At 41.2% G+C, this 22,147-nt stretch overlaps 1 protein-coding gene across 1 annotated transcript; it reads left to right on the top strand.

Moving 5' to 3' along the window:
* The first annotated feature begins 13,960 nt into the window (after window positions 1–13,960).
* Window positions 13,961–19,599, top strand: LOC112577436. Its single transcript, XM_025260509.1, has 4 exons — window positions 13,961–14,417; window positions 17,963–18,135; window positions 18,444–18,723; window positions 19,033–19,599. Exons 2-4 carry the CDS (start codon window positions 18,104–18,106, stop codon window positions 19,597–19,599), a joined length of 879 nt encoding a protein of 292 aa, XP_025116294.1. The 5' UTR covers window positions 13,961–14,417; window positions 17,963–18,103.
* Window positions 19,600–22,147: the final 2,548 nt, after the last annotated feature.

Here is a 22,147-nt window from a genome sequence, read left to right as displayed (position 1 = left end):
CCAAAGGTACAGTCCATCCAAAAGTTAATAATAAAAAAAAACGGTTGAAGAAGTTTCTATTTCATACAAAAAAAAAATTATGTCAACAATTGTTAAAATTTCCTGTCGCAGCTGAGAAAATCTATTTTCTACTTGTTAATTTAGTATGTTACTATTTGTTAGTTTTCTAAAGTTTGATTAGAATAGAACAATACGTCCAATTGGTCAAAGCTGGCAAGCAACCACCATCTAACTGCCACATTCAAACGTCGCCAGTCGAGGCTAGCAACAACACGCGCAGCGCCCAATTAACGTACAGCCAGGAGAACCGTTAGCAGTCCTACCCTTATGTCAAGGCCCCTATGCAAAGAAACACGTTAGCCAATCGAGCGTAGAGCCTTCGTCCGAAAGCTATACACGATAGTCTCCATAACTGGTATCAGGGCAAACCGCATAGAGCCACTAGCTTTTCGGCGCGGAAGCAGATTACTATAAATAGCATTCCGGGTATGCCCGAATTCTGCGCTACTGCGCCATGTATTTTCTTAAAAGTACCGTTTACATTTTCCTGACGAGTCCTTTGCAAAAAACGGGAAACAAACATATGCACATGGAAATTTAAATTTGTTGAGGAGTATCCATGGAAGACAAAATCTTTCATCTGCTTCTCCAACAACAGACGATACCAAAAAAAAAAAAAAAAAAAAACCACCAAACAAACAATACAACAAAAAGAAATTTGAAAAAAAATCGCCCAAGGTGTTGCAAGCACGTGCGTTCTGTACCAGAATAAAATAAATGATCTACAAAATAAAAACCAAAAAAAAAAAAAAAAAAAAAAAAAAGCGAGGCAAATAAAACGTGGAAAGGAATGCCACCACCTGATATGAAAGAGGCTGTTCTGGAATCCTGCAATAACACTACCCTGATCATTGTATTGGAGTAAGTGAACATTACTGGCTAAAAAAAGTATATAAACATAAATGACAGAAAATTACTTATTTTTTTAATTTTTTATAAATTATAATAGAAAATGTGATTATGTTTGCAAAATCAGCTGATTGTAGGGAAGGGAGCAAGTGAAACATATTGTATGCCGTGGATGTTTAAATCACCTTGATTGTTACAATATTACACGCTTACATTCTTGGATAACTGGACACACACACAGTTGAAATGTTGTTTAATCTTGCCTCAAGCAACCATTATTTACTTTCTTTTATTGTTTATAATCAGCTATAGCTTGTTGTAAATGAAGGTACAAAGTTTTAAACATGTTTTTATTTCCAGTGAATGCTCCAATTCACAGGGCGTAAGCAGCTGAATAATTCAGTTTACGTGCTCTATTGTAACTTTGCTCACAGAATCTGTTGTTCTTAAGTTTTGTGCAACAGTTGCCCATCTCAAACAAGTAATACACAATGTCTTAAATTACATTGTGAATTATTTTACTCTCAAAACAGTCACAATCACACATTTTAAACCAAAGCAATAAAAGTGAATAATTGAATTCCACACACAATATTATCCAACTTTAAAATATATTTTCTGTCCATTTTTGCAGTATGATATTCTAGACATTTTACACCTAAAATCAGTTAAAAGGGTATCGCCAAGCGACAACCCCACTTTTATAATAACTTTAACCATGCTTACAGTTCAAAAGAAAGAAAGGAACAGAATACGCACAGGTAGAATCACACCGAAGGAACAAACAAGACAGTCGGGTACAAAGAAAAACTCACTTTCCGGTCGAGTCAGAAAAACTAGTTCATTCTAACTGCTGGATTATCTACTTTTATATGTATACTGTTTGACACATTCACAATTGTCTAAGTTCAGCCAACAAAAGCCCCCCATAACAAAAGATGTCTCTTCCTTTTATCAAGCAATAAAGATTGCAGTATCCAGTGAGACCGTTGTTGCAGTCTGTTTCAGCTTTCTTAAAACTTTTAGCACGTCTGCCTCACTAATTACTTTTTCATTACTTTGTGCATTCGTAACCTTTGGCGTAGCTACATTTTGTGTTTCTTTGAAAACCCGTTTGCAGCTTCGCAAAAACTGCATTACTCCTGCTCTTTCCTCATTGCCTTGCCAGTCCAAACAGTTGCTCGGTGAACTAATCATAACAATAGAGCAGAAAAAAATATAACAACTGTTATTATAATCCATGTTTACAGCAGTAAACTAACAAAGTATATAATTAGCCTCACAGCATTCTCATATTCTAATGAGATATCAGACCTTCACCACTGCAAATACCATAATAAAATACACACTGAATTATTTTAGCTGAGAAACGAAACTTATTTTTTGACAAAACAAAAATCGTCACATGCAAAGTAAAAATGTTTTATTTTAAATTATCTGTCCCACATCCTTTCAGAAGATACATGAAAGGACTAGAAAATCCAAATCATCCTATCCTTACTGCGTCACTCTTATTTACGAACGAACACAATCTCTAAAAATAATTTTTTGCTACTTATTATTATTCAATATTATTTTAATTGTAATTTACTGATATTGTTCCTAGCGATAACGTCTGCTGAAGTTAAGGGAGAACCAATTATTTCCAAGGAAGACAACTCGCGAAGGCTCTCGTTCTGTTCTAGCGTGGTATATGGAAATGAGGAGTTTGGAGTCGCAGTTCTGGACCATATGTTAAACTTACTATGATGCTTCAACACTCTCGCCTCTGTCTGTCTCATTCCGTTCTGGCTGACGGATTCTCTCTTCTGAAGAGAGCTGAAGATTGGGTATTGTGACGGTTTTTTGAGAGCCATTTGCCATTGTATTAATTTTTTATATAAGACTATAATCATATTTATAATACAGTTCATCCTCATTTCCTGCATATACAACTCGCAAAATTCATTTTATGAAGAAAAATCACCTTCATCAGTATGTAAATACAAGATTTTAAGAATTCCTTACTGAAGAACACTTAACTGATGATGGACATGATACAAAATCTATTTAAGATTGAATATTATCAATTATTTTTCTGGTTCATTAAACATATTCTATGCATATTGCAATTACTATGACATCTAGAAAATATCGAAATACAGAGTGAGAACCCGTTGATAAACTTTAGTGAGCAATATATAGCAACAGGCACTTCAACTCTTCTCGGTGTGCGCCATCTGTGAACATCGTCACCCTTTCCTCTGAATCAAAACAACTCTTTTTACTATCCCCATTCCACAAGGAGAAGAACTCAGTTTCGGAAACATCGCTTGAATGAATGGAGTTTGGCACCAAAGAACTGGAGGCATCATGTGCCAGGTCATTGCTTCATTCAATTCTTACAAAATCCTCTTCCGGAAAGTGTATCATTCAAAGGAAACAAGAGTTTATCACCATTTGTATTGAACTTTGCATCTGAACGTTTCCTGTCAGCAATTCGAACTTTGCATGAAACAAACTTTAAAAACGAATCCTTTAGCCGTTGCAATAAACTAAGCATTTTTGGACACCTGTACAATAGACCGCGTGAGCAGATCCCATGTTTCCTTACTTCAATCCGCGATGGATAATTCTCTTTTTTTTTTAATTTATTTATTATTATATTTATTTTTTTGTTCTTCTACAGTGCCGAGTGTTTGCCATCTGTAAAATCAGTGTTACTTCTCTCTAATATATCACTAAGCCTTATATAGTTAATCTACGTGTTCCGCGCTTGGAATAATCCTTCCTCATTAGCACAAGGTCTTGGCTTCTGGGTGCTCAATTTGTGTTCATCCTAGTTATAAATTAAATTCTATGTGTTAATGAGTTTCTAACACAACGCTCTCTGTTTATTATCACTATCTTTTCCATGATAATATATTAGTCTTACACTGCCTGTCTTCGAAACATTGTCTGTCTTGTCCTCTCTCCAGCCTTCACTGACCAATGGCCAGGCAACTTCACTCCATCTGACTGAGCGTTCTTCGAAAGAAATACTGACACAACAAGGAGCTGATTTACTATCGCAATATCAATTTAACCTTGATGACTAGAATTGCATGATTGATGCAGGGCAAGATTCTTCATTTACCTTACCTCCCTAAAATGAAACACAAACTGAAAAATAAACAAACAAGATAGCAAAAAAAAAAAAAAAAAAAAAGGAAAAAAGCAGAAATATAAAATGAACGTTTTTAGACGATAATGATGTTGTCCACACATGACAGAACAGTTCTCCCAGACAGATCTGATGTTTTACCTGACCAGCCTCATTGTCAACAACCTTTCTCATCCGGCTCGCAGACCTTATTCTATGGATTACAGCTGTGAAACAATCATTTATTTATTAGCTCACATCACACTGAGATTGGTTACCAAGCATGTAAGCCATCATTTTTACTTATTTAGACATTACTGAATACAATGAGTCCACGCAACCTTTGGAGAAGAAAACTATTTGATTAATAACCAGCCTATATATTAGTTATTTCATGAAATAGCTTCTGTGCTCAGTAACTGAACACATAGCAGACACATATCTTCATATCCTACTACTAATCCTCAAATGTTCTTAAGTCATCTGTGATGTCCAACTCCCGCCTGCTGTGTGACATTTATTTGTGCAATATGAACAGAATTCTCCATCGACAAGTTCATTCCAGTGAACCCCATGTAAATAGCGCTCGTATTTTTAACATGACACCCTTAAAATATGGCATCTACATTTCACGCAACATATAATGTATCAGCTAATGTTTTACTCCATGATTACCAACTGATCCCGTTATTTACGAGACTATTCTGCTGATGCAGGACAGACAACATTCAAGAAATCGAAGACTAAAAACCGTGACATCCGCTAATTTTAAAAAAATGATCGGATACAAATCCCATGCTGGAAAATGTAAATTCTACATGGAAAGAGATTAAGTTATCATTCTGTCGTACCTGGAACGACCTTTAATGCTCACATATTTTATAAACCGCTTTTAAAAAAAGAAGAAGATAAAGGTAAACGGAATAATAAAATACAAATAAATTTGGTGCTTTCTGTTGGTTTCATTCTGCTGTTTGCCTTCTATTCTTCTTTCTCATTCTCTCCCTTTATGAGATTCAGATAATACAATGGAGAAAAACAATTCTAACCACTGACAGCAAGGTTCTCCTCAGTTTCTCCTCACCCATGGTACTGGCAAAGTATCTGTCGAGCGAGAAGACGTAGAGACTATCTCAAATGTTTAGTGAGATGAAAACTGACGCTCCTCCTACCTACCCTCCCCCGGGCGAACCCAATTTTTTTTTTTTTTTTTTTTTTACAGAGAGTAAAGTCGCCTTTAGCACTTCGGCGAAAGATAGTTAAAAGAAAACAATTCACGGCCCCTCATGACGTCACGAAGTAACCTTGTCCACTGCAGGAGGTCGCCAACCGATAATCGCTCTGCAACTTCAGGAGGCTCCCCACACGTGACACCGGTGACAAGCCCTGTTGTTCCCCTGCCTCCCTTCATCTTGCGGTGTGTAGGCCAATAATAAAACACGTAGCACTTCTCGTGCATCATAACCTGCCTGCGGACCGCGCTTGCCAGACCTCTCCTACCACACTCACTAGAACCTATGTGAGGGAAAGGGAAATATCACCATCTCGTTAGAACATTATCAGAAGTTCTTTGTTGTCTGCTCGCTGCTGCTCGGCTGTTTTATGTGTTCGTTCACTAGTACGCGTGGTAAACAACAAAAACAAAAAACCGCCACAAAGCAGAATATCCAAAATTCTCAGCGTCTCATCCTGTGGGAACACCACTGCGATCTGCGTGACACAAAAGGCATGAGACTTTGCTGTCCAGGGTTCACTAGTGCCGTCGGTTCTGATCCTCCACCCTACCCCTCCCCCCCACACTTAAGCGCAGGAGTGGCTCCCTGCTGCAAATGAATTCTGGGACAGTGCGACAGACGACGAACTCCTTACTCCCACAATCGTATGTCTGAAAATACTTGTGTCCTTTGGGTTCTTCAAATGGCTGTAAATTTCTCGAAAAATCAGAGCAGCCTGATGTAAGAAGATTAAGTTTGCAACAGGAAAGATAGTAGTGTCTACGTAACATTATTTAAGTCTAATCATCAATTTTATATACTCGTTGTCACCGTTCCACATGCCTAACATTAACAATCTAAAAGTCCTTTGATGTTTATATTAGTTTATGTAGCGATGGTTATCAAGTGTTTGTCTTAACTTTCAACAACACTGAAAGTGTTTATTTAACAGAACTAGTAGGTCAAAATTCTTATCCTTCGTTCATCTCCTGAATGGAAGATTGATCTTTCAAAATTATGCGGAAAGGATACTCTCAAATTACCAAAACTAGACACCAAATTTTGTACTCATAATTCCTTAAGAAGAACAGAAAAGCAAGAAAAAATGGATGAATCATCAAATACTCCGAATCGCTGGTCTTGGTTAGACTAGGATAACTCCTCAGTCCCGGAAATTGCAGGCAAACCAAGAAAAAATTCCGACGGGGAGGACGATCGTAACGACATACACGCGAAAATGCTATCAAGAACTAGGAACCATATCAAACAGAATCAACTCCTTTCCATCAGCCTCTTCCCTGCCCTGAACATTCGGCTCGGTGTCCGACCATCACACGGTAAATGAGCGATGTAGTAGTACTAAGCACAACACACGCCCATGTCTTCGTGACACGTGATCCATCGTTTGGAAGGAAATCCTTAACTCGTGTTTCAGGATTTCACGATCATTTCGTTTTTTTAAGTTTTGGAAAAAAAAGAGATTCAAAGAACGAGGCACTTGTGTGTATTTATGTATCGTCAAGATCAAATGTCTGTTATTCTTCTGGAACTGTCAAACCCTCTGCTTGTTGTTGTTGTGTTTTGTTGTTGTTTGTTTGTTGTTGTTCGCTCTAGAGGTTGTCTGATTGTGACCAGTTTTAAATAAAAACATATATATGTAGAGGACCCAATCCTCCACAACAGAGAAATGAAAAAAATAAATTTAATCAAAATGAGTGAAGAAAATGACGAAGTAGGTTTTCGTGTGGGGTTTCTCTTGTCGTAGATGGAACACGGATGAAATTTATTTTTTTTATTCTCTACTTTCTTTCTTCCTTTTTTTTTCTGTGTTTCCTTCATCATTCTTTCATGGCTAAGACAGCCCTTAGTAAGGGACTCCACACAAGCGCTGTATGTGTCTGAGCACAGCAGTGGAGCGGAGACAGAGAAGAGCTGTCAGATGAGAACAGCTGTCACAATGACCTGTCTGTCACACAAGGCATGACAGCTACTAATGATGCCGGCTTGCCGGGAGGAACGGGTCAGCAACGACAGTCTGAAGAGGGCAAGGTCAGCAAATGACCTCAACAGCCCGAACCACAGCAACACTTCATGACCAGCCTCATCAGCAGCAGCACCACCACAAGCAAGAAGTGGGCGGGTGGTCTGGGGGAGAGGATGAGGGGGAGAGATTCCTCCCCTTCCGATGTCCGTGGCAGCAGATGTTGTTGTGGTTGACAGTGCAGGCACGTAGGGAACTGGACAGAGACTAACCTAAACTTCGTGTTTGCGGCTCCACAAATTGTGGTCATCCTCCAAGACCTGGACAGTGGTACTTGTCTCCAAGACCCATTCGTCAGACTGTGTGGTATCTTTGTGTTGGTTTTCTACCCTGGTAAGAACTATAGTGATCAGAAATCATTTCACAAATTCTCGACTTCTCTACGAAGAAATCTTTAAGTCCATTTTTTAAAACATTACCTCACTTCTCTTGAAACAGGGGATGATGTCTGTCTGAAGCCATATATTTCTATGAATCTCTATGTACATTGATAATCTTTCAGTACGCATTTAATGGAAACCTTTCAGTGACACGGAATGCTAGATATTATATTATGTGAAATCAATCAAAATATTCACCATAACAAACAAGTGTTGGTTTTGAAGTTCAAACCAGACGACTGGTCTCGAGTTAATCTTTCTTGGCTTCTTTACTGTAGATAAGTCTTCCTCCGAAATCGAACCCCAGCTGTCACTAACCGTTAGACCTTTAAATGGATTGAAACTACGAAACCGTTTCAAGTGGGAAATTAAAAAAAAAATAAGACTAAGAATCCGAGAAAATATATTCAATTAGTTCAAGTATATAGTAAATATGTCGACAGAAAGAACGAGAATTCGATAAAATAACAGAATCACGTCCTTATTGTGTTTTGTAAATATGTAGGATAAACTCAAAATAATATCCCTCGACGATGTACTACAAACTGAATGTTGTCCCATTATACCTCGTACGGTATGCCGAGGCGGATAGCCGTGGAAAAGATCATAATTTGAACTGAACTGGGGGTACATGACCCAGTTCTGAGAGCAGTCGTGCAAAAAAGCTGATGAGGCCAAATGTCCAAGTTGAAGCTGATCTGTCACCTGCTGTGGCCTTTCTTGTCTTCAGACAGGGTTACAGATGGCCCTGAGTCGTACCATTAACCTGTTGTAAATCGACTCTTGGACATTCAATCAGGGCAGGGGCTGTGACAGTTGGGTAGGAGTGGATGTGACCCTGGAACTTGGAGACACCGTCATTATTCGTTTCTCTCCTCCTTCTCTCTGAAGTCAAAAGTAAAGTCTCGCTAACCACCGTTTAAGTCCACTCTTAATGTATAAGCTAAAAGATTTACTTTTATCCATACACACAAACAAAATAAAACAACAAAAATCCACTTCTCTGACGCATATACAATTATGTTTGTCGCAAGTTGATTAAACACATTAGATTCAAAGGATCACGAGAAAAACGAGATGTATAACAGGTGTTACACGTCCGTCCGTGTCGTCTGTCCTCTGTTTCTTGCTCGTCAGTCTCGTGCCCATTCCACACCGTGTTGCATGTTCACTGTGCACTTTCAGAACTCAAAGAAACACCCCGCCGAGCGGCAATTCTCATTTGCAGACGCGAGAAGAGATTCGGTGGCCGCCGCCAAATGTTGCCACTTGTATAACAGACTTGAGAAACTAACAAGGCCGTAGCTGGACTACTTTAAAAAACATAAACTTCCTCCAAACATATGTGTAGATAACAAGTAAAGAACAGTATCTAGCTCCTCTTACTTTATTTTATTTTTTTTTTTAAATGATATCACAGAAATTAATAATCTTGCTGCTTTTCCCGTAAACAAGAAAATAAGTTCAGAAGGAGAGATTGAACCTAGACATTAATGCTGACATGGCCGTTTTTTTTGCCGTGTCACGACATCGACGTGTCCATGTATCGATGATGTTGTTTGAGAGGTAAGAAAGACATGGCAACAACCTTTATGAGGTGAAGTTAGCATCTCATAATCATCATCGCGTAAGGGTGAGTCCATTGCCCACCCCGCACTAAGGGAAACCACGTCCTGAACAGACTGTAGTGAATTCAAACGCCATCTAGAAGAGAAAGAACAGAAATGGTGACGATCTTGTCATCAACTACAGACTGTAATGGTAGCTACTGGGTGTTCACAAATTTTTTTTAGCAGGCTGTATTGGTGACTTTTACCTTCTATGTTTACTATATTTCCAAATAATAAACTGCTGACGTCATAGTCTACAACACCAGACGTTGTTGTTGTTGTGGCGGTGACGGTGACTGCATCGCAGATGTTTGTTCATCCTGAGTGGAATTCTTTCCTTTCTGAACCAAGGATGCTGCTTCCGGTCATGTAACTAAAGCTTAGGTCACACGAGACAAGCCGCTGTCATCGACCATCACCTGGAGACGTTGTCAGCACACAGAAGCAATCATCGAGCAATGAATTAATTAACAAATATAAAGATGCGACATCCGAAGGGATTTTAGTTGTGATAGAAAGGTATCTGAACGGAGCTTTTACCAAAGTTTGATTCCTACCTAGGATGTACAACTGCAGTTGCCCTAAGTTAATTTAAAGACCCTGTGGAGGTCACATGACACCACCGTTTGGGAGGAACCATTCAGACATCTGAACAGTGAACATGCTGTCAACCCTAAACCGTTTGCTGTTCTGAACGACAACTGCTTGCTGCATAATATTTGTTATTACAACGGTCTTGAAAGTTTGACATTCTGCCTGTTAAAAAAACCTTAAAGATGTGATAATGTGCACGGACATCAATGGTCGTAAACAAAATATTGTACCGCCGTACCCGACATTAAGCTTGTGCTGCTTTCTGATTTTTTTTCTTTTCAAATATTTTCCCATTCCTTGTTTTATTAACAAGGCATAGAGTTGTCAGTACATGCTTTTAAATTGTTTTTGTTGTGCTTGTTGCTACTTGGATTTGTTATTCTCTTTCTTCTGAGAGTTTCAAAACAAGATCAGACCGATATGGCCTTTATCAATTTTTATCCGTTAAACTGTTGTATAGCCATCAGCTGTTGTCATGACCGCTATCATTCTATGTGGATGTCACGACACCGCTAGTGTCTCTCGTTTACTCTCTTTCCAGCACTCTAATAAAAAAATGATTTGCCTGTACGAGTCTGGCTAAGAACTAAATAACATGGATTTAATCAAAACACACAGTCACTAACACGATGGCTCTTCTTTCACAATTACAAAAATCCACTGAATTTGCTATGAAAGTTCACTGTCTTGGCAATGACACTTCGACTAACACAACCACCAAACAAAAATATACTCGATCTCTTGCACACTAGTGAGGCACACTGTCTAGGCAATGGCTCTCTCCTCCCAAAACAAGCGTCCACCTCCCTCCGAATCCTTTTCTCTTCTCCCCTTAGTACACTGTCTCGGCAGTGCTTCTCAACTTTCAACCCCCCCCCCCCAAACCACAATACCTCGCTGACTCTTCTCCCTCTCCAATCACACCTCTCTTTCTTTTCTTTTTTTTTTTTTTAAACATCTACAGGACACGCAATCCGGAAACGTCCATCATACACACCCTTTCACCCTCGCACGTGTTCAGTCCTAGTACTTGGTCGAGGTCCCTGACAGTGACGAAGTTAAAATTTGGGATGCGAAGCTAAATTACAAACAAAAATGTTCATGACAGTGTTGCAACTGTTGCCCTCTGGAGCGGTGGAGTGGTGTTGGTCGAGGTGGGTTGATGATGAGGGCAGGAGGTACTCAGACTGCATTTGTTTCTAACTGCAGGCGAGAAGATGAGCAGGGCCAAGCGGCAGCTGATGTGTTTTCTCCTGCTTCTCTCATCACGCTCGTCTACATCACCTACACTCTACGCCTGAGACCGTGACGGTTAGTAGAGTTTATTCTGAATGACTCGATAAGCTCAGCAACAAATGCTATTTCTCCGAACGTGTTTGATTACCCCCCTTTTTCTGCTCTCGAGATACACACCTACAAACATCCTTCATGCACAGGTGAAAGTCAACAACACAGACGTCAGCTTTGTACATGGAAGTGTTTACTTTGTCAAGACCTCAGCCAGTGGAGAGCTAGAGTTATTATAGGCGTATCGGTGAACAAATGACGATCTTGACCTCTGTGCACGCTGATGATTGTAGACACCATCTTGAAAAAAAAACTAGTTCCCTAAGCTTTATTCCGGCATCAGAAAAACATTACACATTTATGGACTTTTAATTGCTAGAACTAACTGACGTTTGTGACCGCAAACAGCTGCTGAGCTTGGCCTTCATTGTTCACAAACATTAACAAAGTGAAGCGGAAATACACGGAGGGCAGACTTCATCAGTGCTATCCTGTCAAAACTCATTTCACGGTCTAACGACTGCCGTGCCTCCCCACCCTCTTGAGACCAGGATGTAAGTGAAATGTTTCATAGCTATCCCATAAACCTATGGAAACAAAACGTATTAATTTAATAATAATAATTTCCTTTATATACCGCTTTTCCAACCACTCAATGTGGGAATTTCCATTAGTCTTGATGACGTCACCTTAGTATAGAATCAAACAGTGCCCGGATGTATAAACACGACCAGCGACAGGGGACTTAGACTCCGAGAGTTTGCGCCGAGCCCTGGAATCACCTTAGCCAGTACATTACATCTTCACAAGAAACCGAGGGCAGCTACTTGTACTCCCAAGATGGATTGGTCCAGAACCAAATCGACTTCAGCCTGCTGCCTAGACACTTCAAATCCACCATCAACAAGGCCGAGACGAGGAATTCTGGGGTTGACATGAGCAGTGACCATGACCTTAGTCTTAACGAGGCTGAAGTGGAAACTGAGAGAGGAAAGGGTTGCCAATAATAGAAAACTTTATGTTGCATTTATTTAGTTCCAGAAACTGAGTATCAGAAATAAACGGTCATAGAAACTGTTTCTCACAATCTCCAGTAGCTCACCACAATGAGTTGCTAATTAGTGCAGCCACCGGAGAAAAAAAAAGTATGGTGGGAGGATGTTGGTGTGTTTGTGAGAAGGTGAATGCGTTTATATGGATGGTAGAGACAAGACAGAGTGGGTGGGTGAGGGTGGGTGAGGGTGGCTAAGTGGCTGTGTTGGTGGGAGGGGGAAGTGAAAGTATGTTGGGTGTGTGCGTGTGTGTGTGACCTTATAACCTTCATTTATGCCTTTGTATAATTATATGAGTGAAAGAATATAGGTGGCTGGGTTTTTTTTTTAAGGATTTTGACATTTTTTGTATTCTGATGTACATAGGCATTTAAAGGAGCTCCACCTTTTTTGTTTGTTATGTTGTCAAGTCACAATATATTGTGGCTGTGTGTGTATATATATATAGAGAGAGAGCCACACTATGTTCTTGCACCATTGCTCTATCCAGTGTGCTTGAAGCAATAAAAGAGATGGCTATGTTTATGCCTCTCAGTCTCTCAACTTTAAAGGCCGTAAAGTTCTTAAAATATTTAGACCAGGGAATCTTAACACGACCGAGCTGTGGTGAGCTTTCTGTGGGTGACGCCGACCACCGTCTCTATTTCCTAGTCAGTGTTCAGCCTTTCACCGACTTTCAGTCCTCTTCTTTATCCCAACCTCCCTTCCATCCTTCCATTCCGTCCTTCCGTTCCGACAGAGACACGCAGCACCTTTCCTTAGTCCGGACTCCCCCAAACCGTTCACCTCTTTGTTGGGGGGCCGGCGGATGAGAGAAGAGTGGTGAAAGTGGAGGCTTATTTTCGCTGTCGACCGTTCTTTCTGCTCCCTGGCTTTGAACTCCATCTTCATGGAGCTGGCGCTGACGGGAGCTCACTCGCCCAGCCTCAGATTTACGGACTATTTCCAGCGGAGCGCGCCCGCAGACCCGTGAAAACAGGCTCTGGGAACTGCTCGTGCCTCGCAGTCACAAATCTTGAGTGCCTCTAATGGGGTGGCAGCCGATTTTGTAAGTATCTGTCTCCATACCTCCCGATTTTTCTTTCAGGGCACGCGAGTTTCCGACCGATCTTTTTTTTTAAACAAGCGACGAGAGAGTTGTGACCGACACAAAATTGTCGGCATCTCGTGACACCAAGATTCTGGCACCCGAGAAAGTTCGAGACCGAAAGAAAATTGTCTGCATCTCGTGACAGTGAAGCTTCTGGCTGATATTCCCTGACAATATTGCGTGCGAGACCTAGATATAGCTTGAAGCTAAGGTGGAGAGAAAAGAACACCTGAGGTTCTCACACAGGACAGAAACAACAGGAGATTCATGTGATGAGAAAGTAGAACTTCCTTCCCCCTCCCCACCAGGCTTTCATTAAAATGTCTTTATAATTTGTTTACTGTCAGAATTTCCCCATTTAATAGCAGAGTGTGGATACGGGACAATACGAGGACAAATTAACTTTTTTTAGTTGAGAATTGCTTTAGAATTTTGGAGAGAGTAAAGTGAACAACTAGTAAAGAATAAAAACACACGACCACACTGAAGGTATTACTGGGGAAAGAAAGAATAAATAGTCCGCTAATAAGGAACCAAAGGAGGTATTACAGAGTCCACTTCCTCGTGTATAACGGATTTTGCATTTGAAATTGATGGTAAACATCACGGACAAAGATGGCTTGAATTATTAAGGTTGACTTTTGGCCGCCCTTTGGGAAAAACTGTAGCCATGACAAATAAAGACTTTAATGCTGCATATTCAAGTTAAAAAAATAGAAAAAGTGTTATTGGGAGAGGAAAGTATAATAATAATTATTGGGAAGTGTCTTTGTAATACTGAAGTACCATATGTATGGACTGTATGACATGATATTACACAGCTTGCCGTGCTCTTGAAGTTCTAGTCAACATTCCACATCCTCAAGTCCATAAAGTAGACATCAAAAGCCACAGTCCATGCTGGACATACACTGGATGCGTAGAACTTAAGGGGTGTAACTATAGATGTCGGCCTAATATACAACCTGTCCTCTGTCCAGGGTCCTTGCGATACGGCGCGCATGGCAGCTCGGGATGTTTCAGCATCTCCCCCAACATCAGCTTCTCCCCACCGACACCTCACCTCGACAGGTCTTACCTTCCACGTCACCAGGGACTCACCTTCATCCAGACCGCCAGGTGAAACCCTTCTGTCTTCTATTATGCATCAGCACCTGCGTTTTCTCGCTTCATTTACTTTCCAATCTCTTTTCTCCATCTTCATTTCCCTGCCTATGTATAACAATGTATATTTCGGAATATTTCTTGGATTTATTGACAGGTAAGTTTAATATATCTAGTTTTTATATACCCATTTGGTTCATGTTTTTTTCTCAAAGCGTTCATTTTCCATGCTGGAGCCAGTTGAAATTGCCAATACAGACAAAAGAAAAATCCATAAGCACGGTGAAGTGGTTGTAAACTGAATTTATGTTGTCCACGAGTTCAAGGTACAGCTTGAGGGCAATGACAATCTGCATGAGAGCTCCAGCCCTCATATTCAAAAGCTTGCGTGTGATATGAGTAGTCCTAGTCGCACTACACTGCGTGCACAAGCTAGATATCAATCATACGCACGTGTAAGCTTCATGTGACACATTCTGGTGTGAGTCGTTAATACTCGCAGTCTGTTCCAGAAAATCGTTTGCAGATTTATAGTCCTGAAAGAAATGAGTTTTCATTGTCGAGGATGTATTCCAATGAACAGACTCAAAGAGACGACCATTGTGCGGTTTTCGGCAACAACCGGGATGAGTCATGAGCTTGGTGAAAACACACGTGCTACTTTTATATGAACTCACGCGCGCACGTGCCACAACATTTGCGGAAACGATGATGGGTGTTGAGCGATTATTTTGACATTATTACTCGATCAACAAATCTTGATGATGAAAGTATTTTCCGTTTTAAAAGTAGAACTGTTATTTTGAAAATTTTGTGTTACAGAATTTAAAACTGTGTAAATAAGTTTTGTTTGTGGAACGTAGAGATTTTAACAAAGCTTTGAGAGGAAATATCTCTCAGTTTAGAAAAAAAAACTAATATGTAACGCCTGTAAGTGAGGATGGACTGGGACTAGACAAGTGCTGGATTTTACAAGCATTAGAGAGGAATAATCGCACCTTACTAATTCTCTAACACTTGCTAGTGCAAGTAACAATAACCATGTAAAGTCCGTCATCGTTGGTGACCTTGTCGAGGTAGAAGTATCGAGACCTTGTAGTCCTCGAGACAAACAACAGCTTTCCACGTGCTGCAGTCTGGTGTTTGTTAGTTTACTCAGTTCTGTGTATGAACCGCTGTCTTTGTTCTCTCTGCGCCATGTGGGACGGCGCCGGAAGGAGAACATGGACCAGTGGTTGCCCTGTGTGGCAAGTCACTGAAGTAGTCCTCGTGATACTGAGCACCAAGCTGATGAGTCCACTGTTAAAGGCAGAGCAGTTACACACAATACATTTCTAACTTCAATCACTTTAGACATTAAGTCTATTTAGATAATCAGTTTTACAGAGCACGGTGTATAACAAAATTTTATGATTAATGTTGAAATAAGATAAAAACTGTTTAACTAGACTTTCGTTCCAGTTGTTCAATTTTGTATTGAGCTTCTAAATGTCATAAAAATGATTTTTTGTAACAGTTTATGAATTTGCTTTTTTATAACATTTTTATAAACAGATTGTGTAACTGGACTCTGATTGTGTCCCGAGACTTGTTTCTTTCATTCCGCCGTTCAGTTTCAGGAAACGAAGTTGATTTTTTTCTGTCCTGCAATGTAAAATTTAAGAATGCCTTTGATAACAGTTACTTTGGATTATCTAATGGAGGGATGTTTCAGAACACAGATATTGGTCTCAACTGAGCATAGTTCGAACCCCAGTTCAGTCCTAAACAAACGTGTAACCATAGTCATTGAGTAATGAGACTTCAGTATTCAACTTTTACATATAGTAGCACGGAATTTAGAAACAAAATGAGACCTGATAAAAAATTATATATAAGTTGGAGTCAAATGAATCTTTTATGAGGTTCACAATTGTCTTATGTTATTTTTAGCACATTTTTTCGAATGCATACGTATGTCTTTATCTCCCCCGTTCGTCCCTTCCACCGTGCTTCGCGCGCGTGTGTGTGTGTGCATCTCTGTGGCAAGAGGGAATTGCACAGTGTGTGTGTGTGTGTGTTCGTGCGTGTGTGTGTGTTCGTGCGTGTGTGTGTGTGTGTTCGTGCGTGTGTGTGTGTGTGTGTGCTGTGTGTGTGTGTGTGTGTGCGGGTGTGTGGTTCGTGCTTGTGTGTCCAATGTAGACTGCTCTCCGCCTTTCAAAAGTCAACGAGCGGCGTGCCCGTTGCACGGTCATGCTGCTATTCTGAAAACGTGTTGGCCATCCATCAAAGTCAGTCTGTCTGTCATGTCACTTCCCAGACAAAGGCCCCGGATATTGTTACATGTCAGCGCCAGTCACCTAGCAGTGTGTTGGCTGGCTGATGCTTCCATTGTTTCCTCCTGTCGTGCAGCATATTCATGACTCCTTCTCTCTCTCTCACACATACAGACAAGTCTATTATTTATGTGACAGTGTAGGAGTGGCGATAGTGCGTGTCCATGTATCGCACTCCTCCTCTCTTTCGTACGTTTCTTTCCATCTTTCTTTACTTTTGTTTCTTCCTTTCTTTATTTATGTTTTGATTTTTTTTTTCTTTTGCTTCTCTCTGTTTTTTTTTCTTTCTATTTGTTTTCTTTAATTTTGTTGTTTGTTTTTTTTCGTTTTTTATTTTTCCTTTGTTATTTTTTGTTTTGCTTGAATTTTGATTGTGGCATAAACGCCATCATCAGTTGGATTATTGCATTATAATGTTTCATACTTTCTTTAAATGACTTTCACTTTTTTTTTTTTTATTCTTGCTTTTTATTATTGAAATTGTCTCTCTGCCGCTCTCTCTCTCTCAGAGAATGTGGTGTGTTTGTGCTTGAGCAAAAAAAAAAAAAAAAAAAAAAACAAAAAAAACACACAAGCTGATAAAAGCATCGTTTGCATTCTGAAAGTTCAACAAACACATTTACTGAGGGATCGCCCCATTAGGTGCTACCAATGACTTCCCAACACCAACATTTTTGCATAATGGAAGCATGGACTGTGGGAATAAATGACGAGCCTGTGTGGATGTGCAAGCGACCTTATTCAGAATACTCCAGGCCGCTAAAAGCAGCTGTATCTTCCTCTGAAATAACCACAAAGACAGCTGAGAGGACAGCTGTTCGAGAACAAGATAATCACGAGAAACAGAAAGCTCAAGATGGAGACAGGTGTCACCTCGGGTGTGGGGATGGCGATGAGAGGGAGGAGGGAGGTACATCCAGCTGCGGGTATGAGGCGAAGTTAGCTGGAGGCAAAAATAGAAAGAGAATTTAGTAGAACTATCACCCATCCCATCACACACACAGATAACATCTCTTGTAGATCGGAAGCTACCAGCAGTCACATAAAACCCGATCTTTTTTTCTTTTTGACATACCCTCTCCATCTTTATCCCATCCAGTAAATCTCTGAAGGTCCTGCCATCATCACCCTCCTGCTCCTCTTCATCGTCGTCTTCCTCATCAGCATTACGATCGTCACTGAGGTAACATCTTTATTGTTCAATTTACATCACAGTTTTTTTGTTTGTTTTGTTTTTTTTTACAGCGCCGAGTGTAAAGCGCATCCTGCTGGTGACCTATGGCCGCAGTGGCTCCACCTTCACCTCCTATGTGCTGAAGGAAGCCCAAGAGGCTTTCTTATTCTTCGAACCCCTGAGGCCGCTTGTCATGCGCAAGACACAAGGGCATGGACATCATCATGTCGTATCAGGCTGTCGGGTAAGACACATCGAGCTCACGACCACCTCCACCTGAACCCAAGTGTAGATGAGGGGAGATAATTCACACACTGTCGATGAAAACGTAACTCCTGAATCAGAACCGAAACGAAAGAAACTGCAGCAAAAAGTTGCATATGATTACAGAATACGTTTTTTTTTTAAATAGAAAAGCCGTTCGTAGGTCACTTTTGCTAGCAAAGCACATTGTTGTGTGTTTCCACCTCCCCACCGAAATATTTCTTTATCTTTATGTATCTGATCGTCACAAAAAATTAAGAGTTCTACGACTCATTTCTGTGTCCACAGCGCCCAGTTCTACGAGCCCCAAGAACTCAACTCCTCCATGCTCAGCGAGTACGAGCGAAGCGCCGTGGGCGTGCTGGACAGCATCCTGGACTGCAACATGACCAGCTTGACCATCGACGACTACCTCAGTCCAGTCATACGACATCACGAGCACACCAAGGACGTCAGTCGCTGTCTGAGAAGCATCCTCAACGACAGCTACCTCAACCTGCCGCACTACCTGCAGTGTCTCATCGACTTCTGGAACCTGTGTAGGAGCAGAACTCTGCGACTCATCAAGGTTAGTGGCTGCCATCGAGCTGCACTTCGAGATTTGTTGTTGTCTCTCCTTGTTAATGGCTGTGCGAATTTTTTTTTATATTTTTTTTTTTTGGCTGTTCTACCTAAGTTTTTGATTTCCGTCAAATGACACGTGACTAAGCGTTGGTCTTGGCAGACAGACAGCAGTCCACCTTTACACATCCATGGTTAAATCCTCTCAAAATATCCGACAGTAACCACAAAACGTAGATCAGTAGGTATGGAGACATCACATACTGCGATATTGTGCTGTACTGTGTCCATTCTATTTTCGTCATTGTTGTTGTAGACGATCCGGATGCCGCTGCGGGCGCTGTTCGAGCTGATGCGGAAGTACCCGGATCTGTACCTGGTCTACCTGGTGCGCGACCCCCGCGCCACCCTCATGTCGCAGCGCCAGAACTTCGGCCACTCGCCCATGCCGCAGAACTTCTGCAACCTCGTGCAGGATGACGTGGCGCACATGCGGCTGCTGCAGCAGCTCTTCCCCTCGCGCGCCATCGCCCGTTGCGGTACGAGGGACATCATCGTGGACCCCTGGAGTGGAGCAAGCGCCTGTACGCCGCCCTGGCCTGACGATGACCCGAGGTCGTCAGCCTCATCCGGCTGTACACCAGGGCCAGCGGCGACGCAGCGCCTACCAGGTGTACCGCAAGGACCCCAAGAACACCGCCAACCGCTGGCGCTCCACCATCGCCTACAGTGCGGTACGACTCATGACTACTTCTGCGCCGAGGCGTACCGCGCGCTGGGCTACGTGCAGGTCCACAACGAGACTCTTCTTCGGAACACGAACGAGTCTCTGACCTGCTCTACGAACACCTTAGAGATGTTGCAGCTACCGGTCGCGGCATAGACCCCACGATTTTTGTTGTTGTTGTTGTTTGCTACTTGTGATCAGCATGGTCAGTCCACTTTTTTTTTTTTTTTTTTTTTGCTTCGGGTGGATGGCTGTGATATTTTAACAGACGATAATTTTAAAAAAATTACCGTTACGACAACTCGGATTGGCTGAAATGTTCGTGAACATCATTCGCAGAGGTGTGTGAAAACATCGGTGCATTTGAGCGGAGAAGCGAATAGATGGATGAATTACACGGGTATGGGACTGTGAGAATTCACGTGCATAATCCTGGTTTATGAGCAGACGATGAAGTAGCACTCGGACAACCTGAAAAACTCTGTGTGCGCTGCTTCATAAGTGGATTTTGTTTCATGTGGGACACGCTGTATCGATGCTACTTGGCACTAAAGATGTGAACAGACTGCAAAACTCCTTTTGTATTTCATAATGGAGAAGCCTGTTGTTACACGTGGAACATGTTTTGTCTGTTTGAAAGAAAGCATTCCATGCACTAGTCTGAACTGCCTGAGTATTCGAAAATCAAGGTGATTGGTTTTGAGTCTCACTTCAGTTTTTTTGTCAAAAAGACTAAATGCTGAAGGTTGTATCAGTCGTCTTCCTACAACAGCCTTGAATTCATATTCTTTTTGCCATTCTAGTATTTATTGTTTTTGTTCTGCTCTGTATTAGCGGTTAGCTGCTGTCTCTCTGAAAGTTTTGTCTCATTTTTGTCAATGATGTCGATCTCGACCTGCGTATTTTCTTTGTTTTCTTTATTTTTATTTTTCTTCCTTCTGTGTTCCTACCTTGACATTCCATTGCTTGATCGGCTACAGAAAGAATCCGATGCCTTCAGAAAGTATAGCAGGCTGGAAACATTTATGTTGCATTAAATGATCAACTGGTGTCTGTGATGTAGAGGGGACCTAGGTTGTAGTCGCTACTGCAATATATTGATCTTCAAGTTTTATTTTGCTTTTAGCCGCTCGACAACATGCATCAATCGACCTTTTTTCTAATTTAGGCATTTTCTAATTCCTATTGTTGCACTCTGAGGCACCGACGCCACCTCGACTAGAGGACCGTCATGTGACAAAGGAAGGAGTTTACCAGCTGCGTCAGCGGGGATCCCTATCCTCGTCTTCCAGTGTCGTTGTCGCCTGTCCTGGTGTAGCTAGGTGTAGGCTGGCTGTAGTAGAGTTTTCTAATCATCGTTTTGTGTGACTTGGCCTAACCGAAGCTTCAGTCCTTGCCTGTTCGTCTGCAAGGCTTTCCCAAGGTGTCGCATGTGACACCACCACAGCTCCAGCGCCTCCTGGGGCTTCATTTCTGTAAATGTCCCTTCGCCATTTTCCCAGGCAGCGACTGGCAAACCCCAAAGCGCACTGTGGTCTGAATTTTGATGAACATTTCCAGTCTTTCTCAAACCCCAAGTAGAAGCCTGCCCCATCTTTGTTTCAGTGATGTTTCAGGTCTGTGTGTAAACAACAGATGGCGGAGAAGCAAAACGCCTGCATAACTGATATGCAAATATTTATATTTATTTTGTTTGGTTTCTTTATTTTTTTAGCATCTTATGGTTTAAACTTTTGTGAAGTGTGACTTTATTTACAAACAAATGAGAAATGTATCCTGTAAAAGCCCATCTCTCATATTGAGAACTGATGAAGCAAGCAAACCTTCCTCAATGCTGTTTGTTTTTGGTTACATGTATATTAAGCAATAAATCAGACATTAATTAATTAAAATGTAATTAAGTGTTGTATAAATGTGATAATGAAACACACACACACATATTTTCAATTCCAAAGGTAGAAAGTCACCGTGACTAGAAGGGTTTAATGGTTGTGTATGACTCATTTGTTTGCTTCATATCCATTTTCTCTTCCTGTCTTCCTCCCTGCCGTTGCTGTGAAAGCTATTTCATGTACCTCGCTGGTCTCCCCGGAACTGTGCATCCGTGATTGTTGGTTAGTATTGCTGTCAGTGTTTCGGGACTATGGAGGGGGCCGAGGGAAAAACTCTGGTGGGGTTGGCTCCATTCTTGCCTGTTGCCACAGAGTTTGGTCATTAGCACTGGCGCTTCTAGCTACACTGTCTTTTTGTCTGGTAAAGAGACAGGACTTAACGGCTTAAACTGTCTCTCTCTTTTTTTTTTTTTGAATATCTCTTGTTGCTTGCTACCGACAGCCAACTCCATCTTTTTTTGGTTAACGGTCATTTAAAGGGAAAGGCAAGTCAAACAGCAGCTTGGGTTTAAATGATAAGATACTGTCTTTCCGAGTCGTTTTGCTTAAAATTCAGGATGCAAAAAATAAATAATAAATAAAATCGTTTACTTACAATCGCGCGTGACAGTGGATACCTTTCTTGTTTAGTGGTAGGGTCAGTTTCGTTTTCTTCGCGAAAGTGTATGGAAGCATGGCGGGCTTCAAAATCCGGCTCGCAGCTGTGTTTCAGATACGATTATAAATAAACATCGTTTGAAACTTTAAATTTCTTTTTCGCGTGCCTTTCCCTTTAAACTCCGACATGATGTACACGTGTCCGCTTTATCACA

The sequence above is a fragment of the Pomacea canaliculata genome, linkage group LG12, assembly GCF_003073045.1.
Source record: "Pomacea canaliculata isolate SZHN2017 linkage group LG12, ASM307304v1, whole genome shotgun sequence".
Classification (NCBI taxonomy): Eukaryota; Metazoa; Mollusca; class Gastropoda; order Architaenioglossa; family Ampullariidae; genus Pomacea; species Pomacea canaliculata.
Note: the sequence above shows the minus strand (reverse complement) of the source record. Positions and strands in the feature narration are given on the sequence as shown.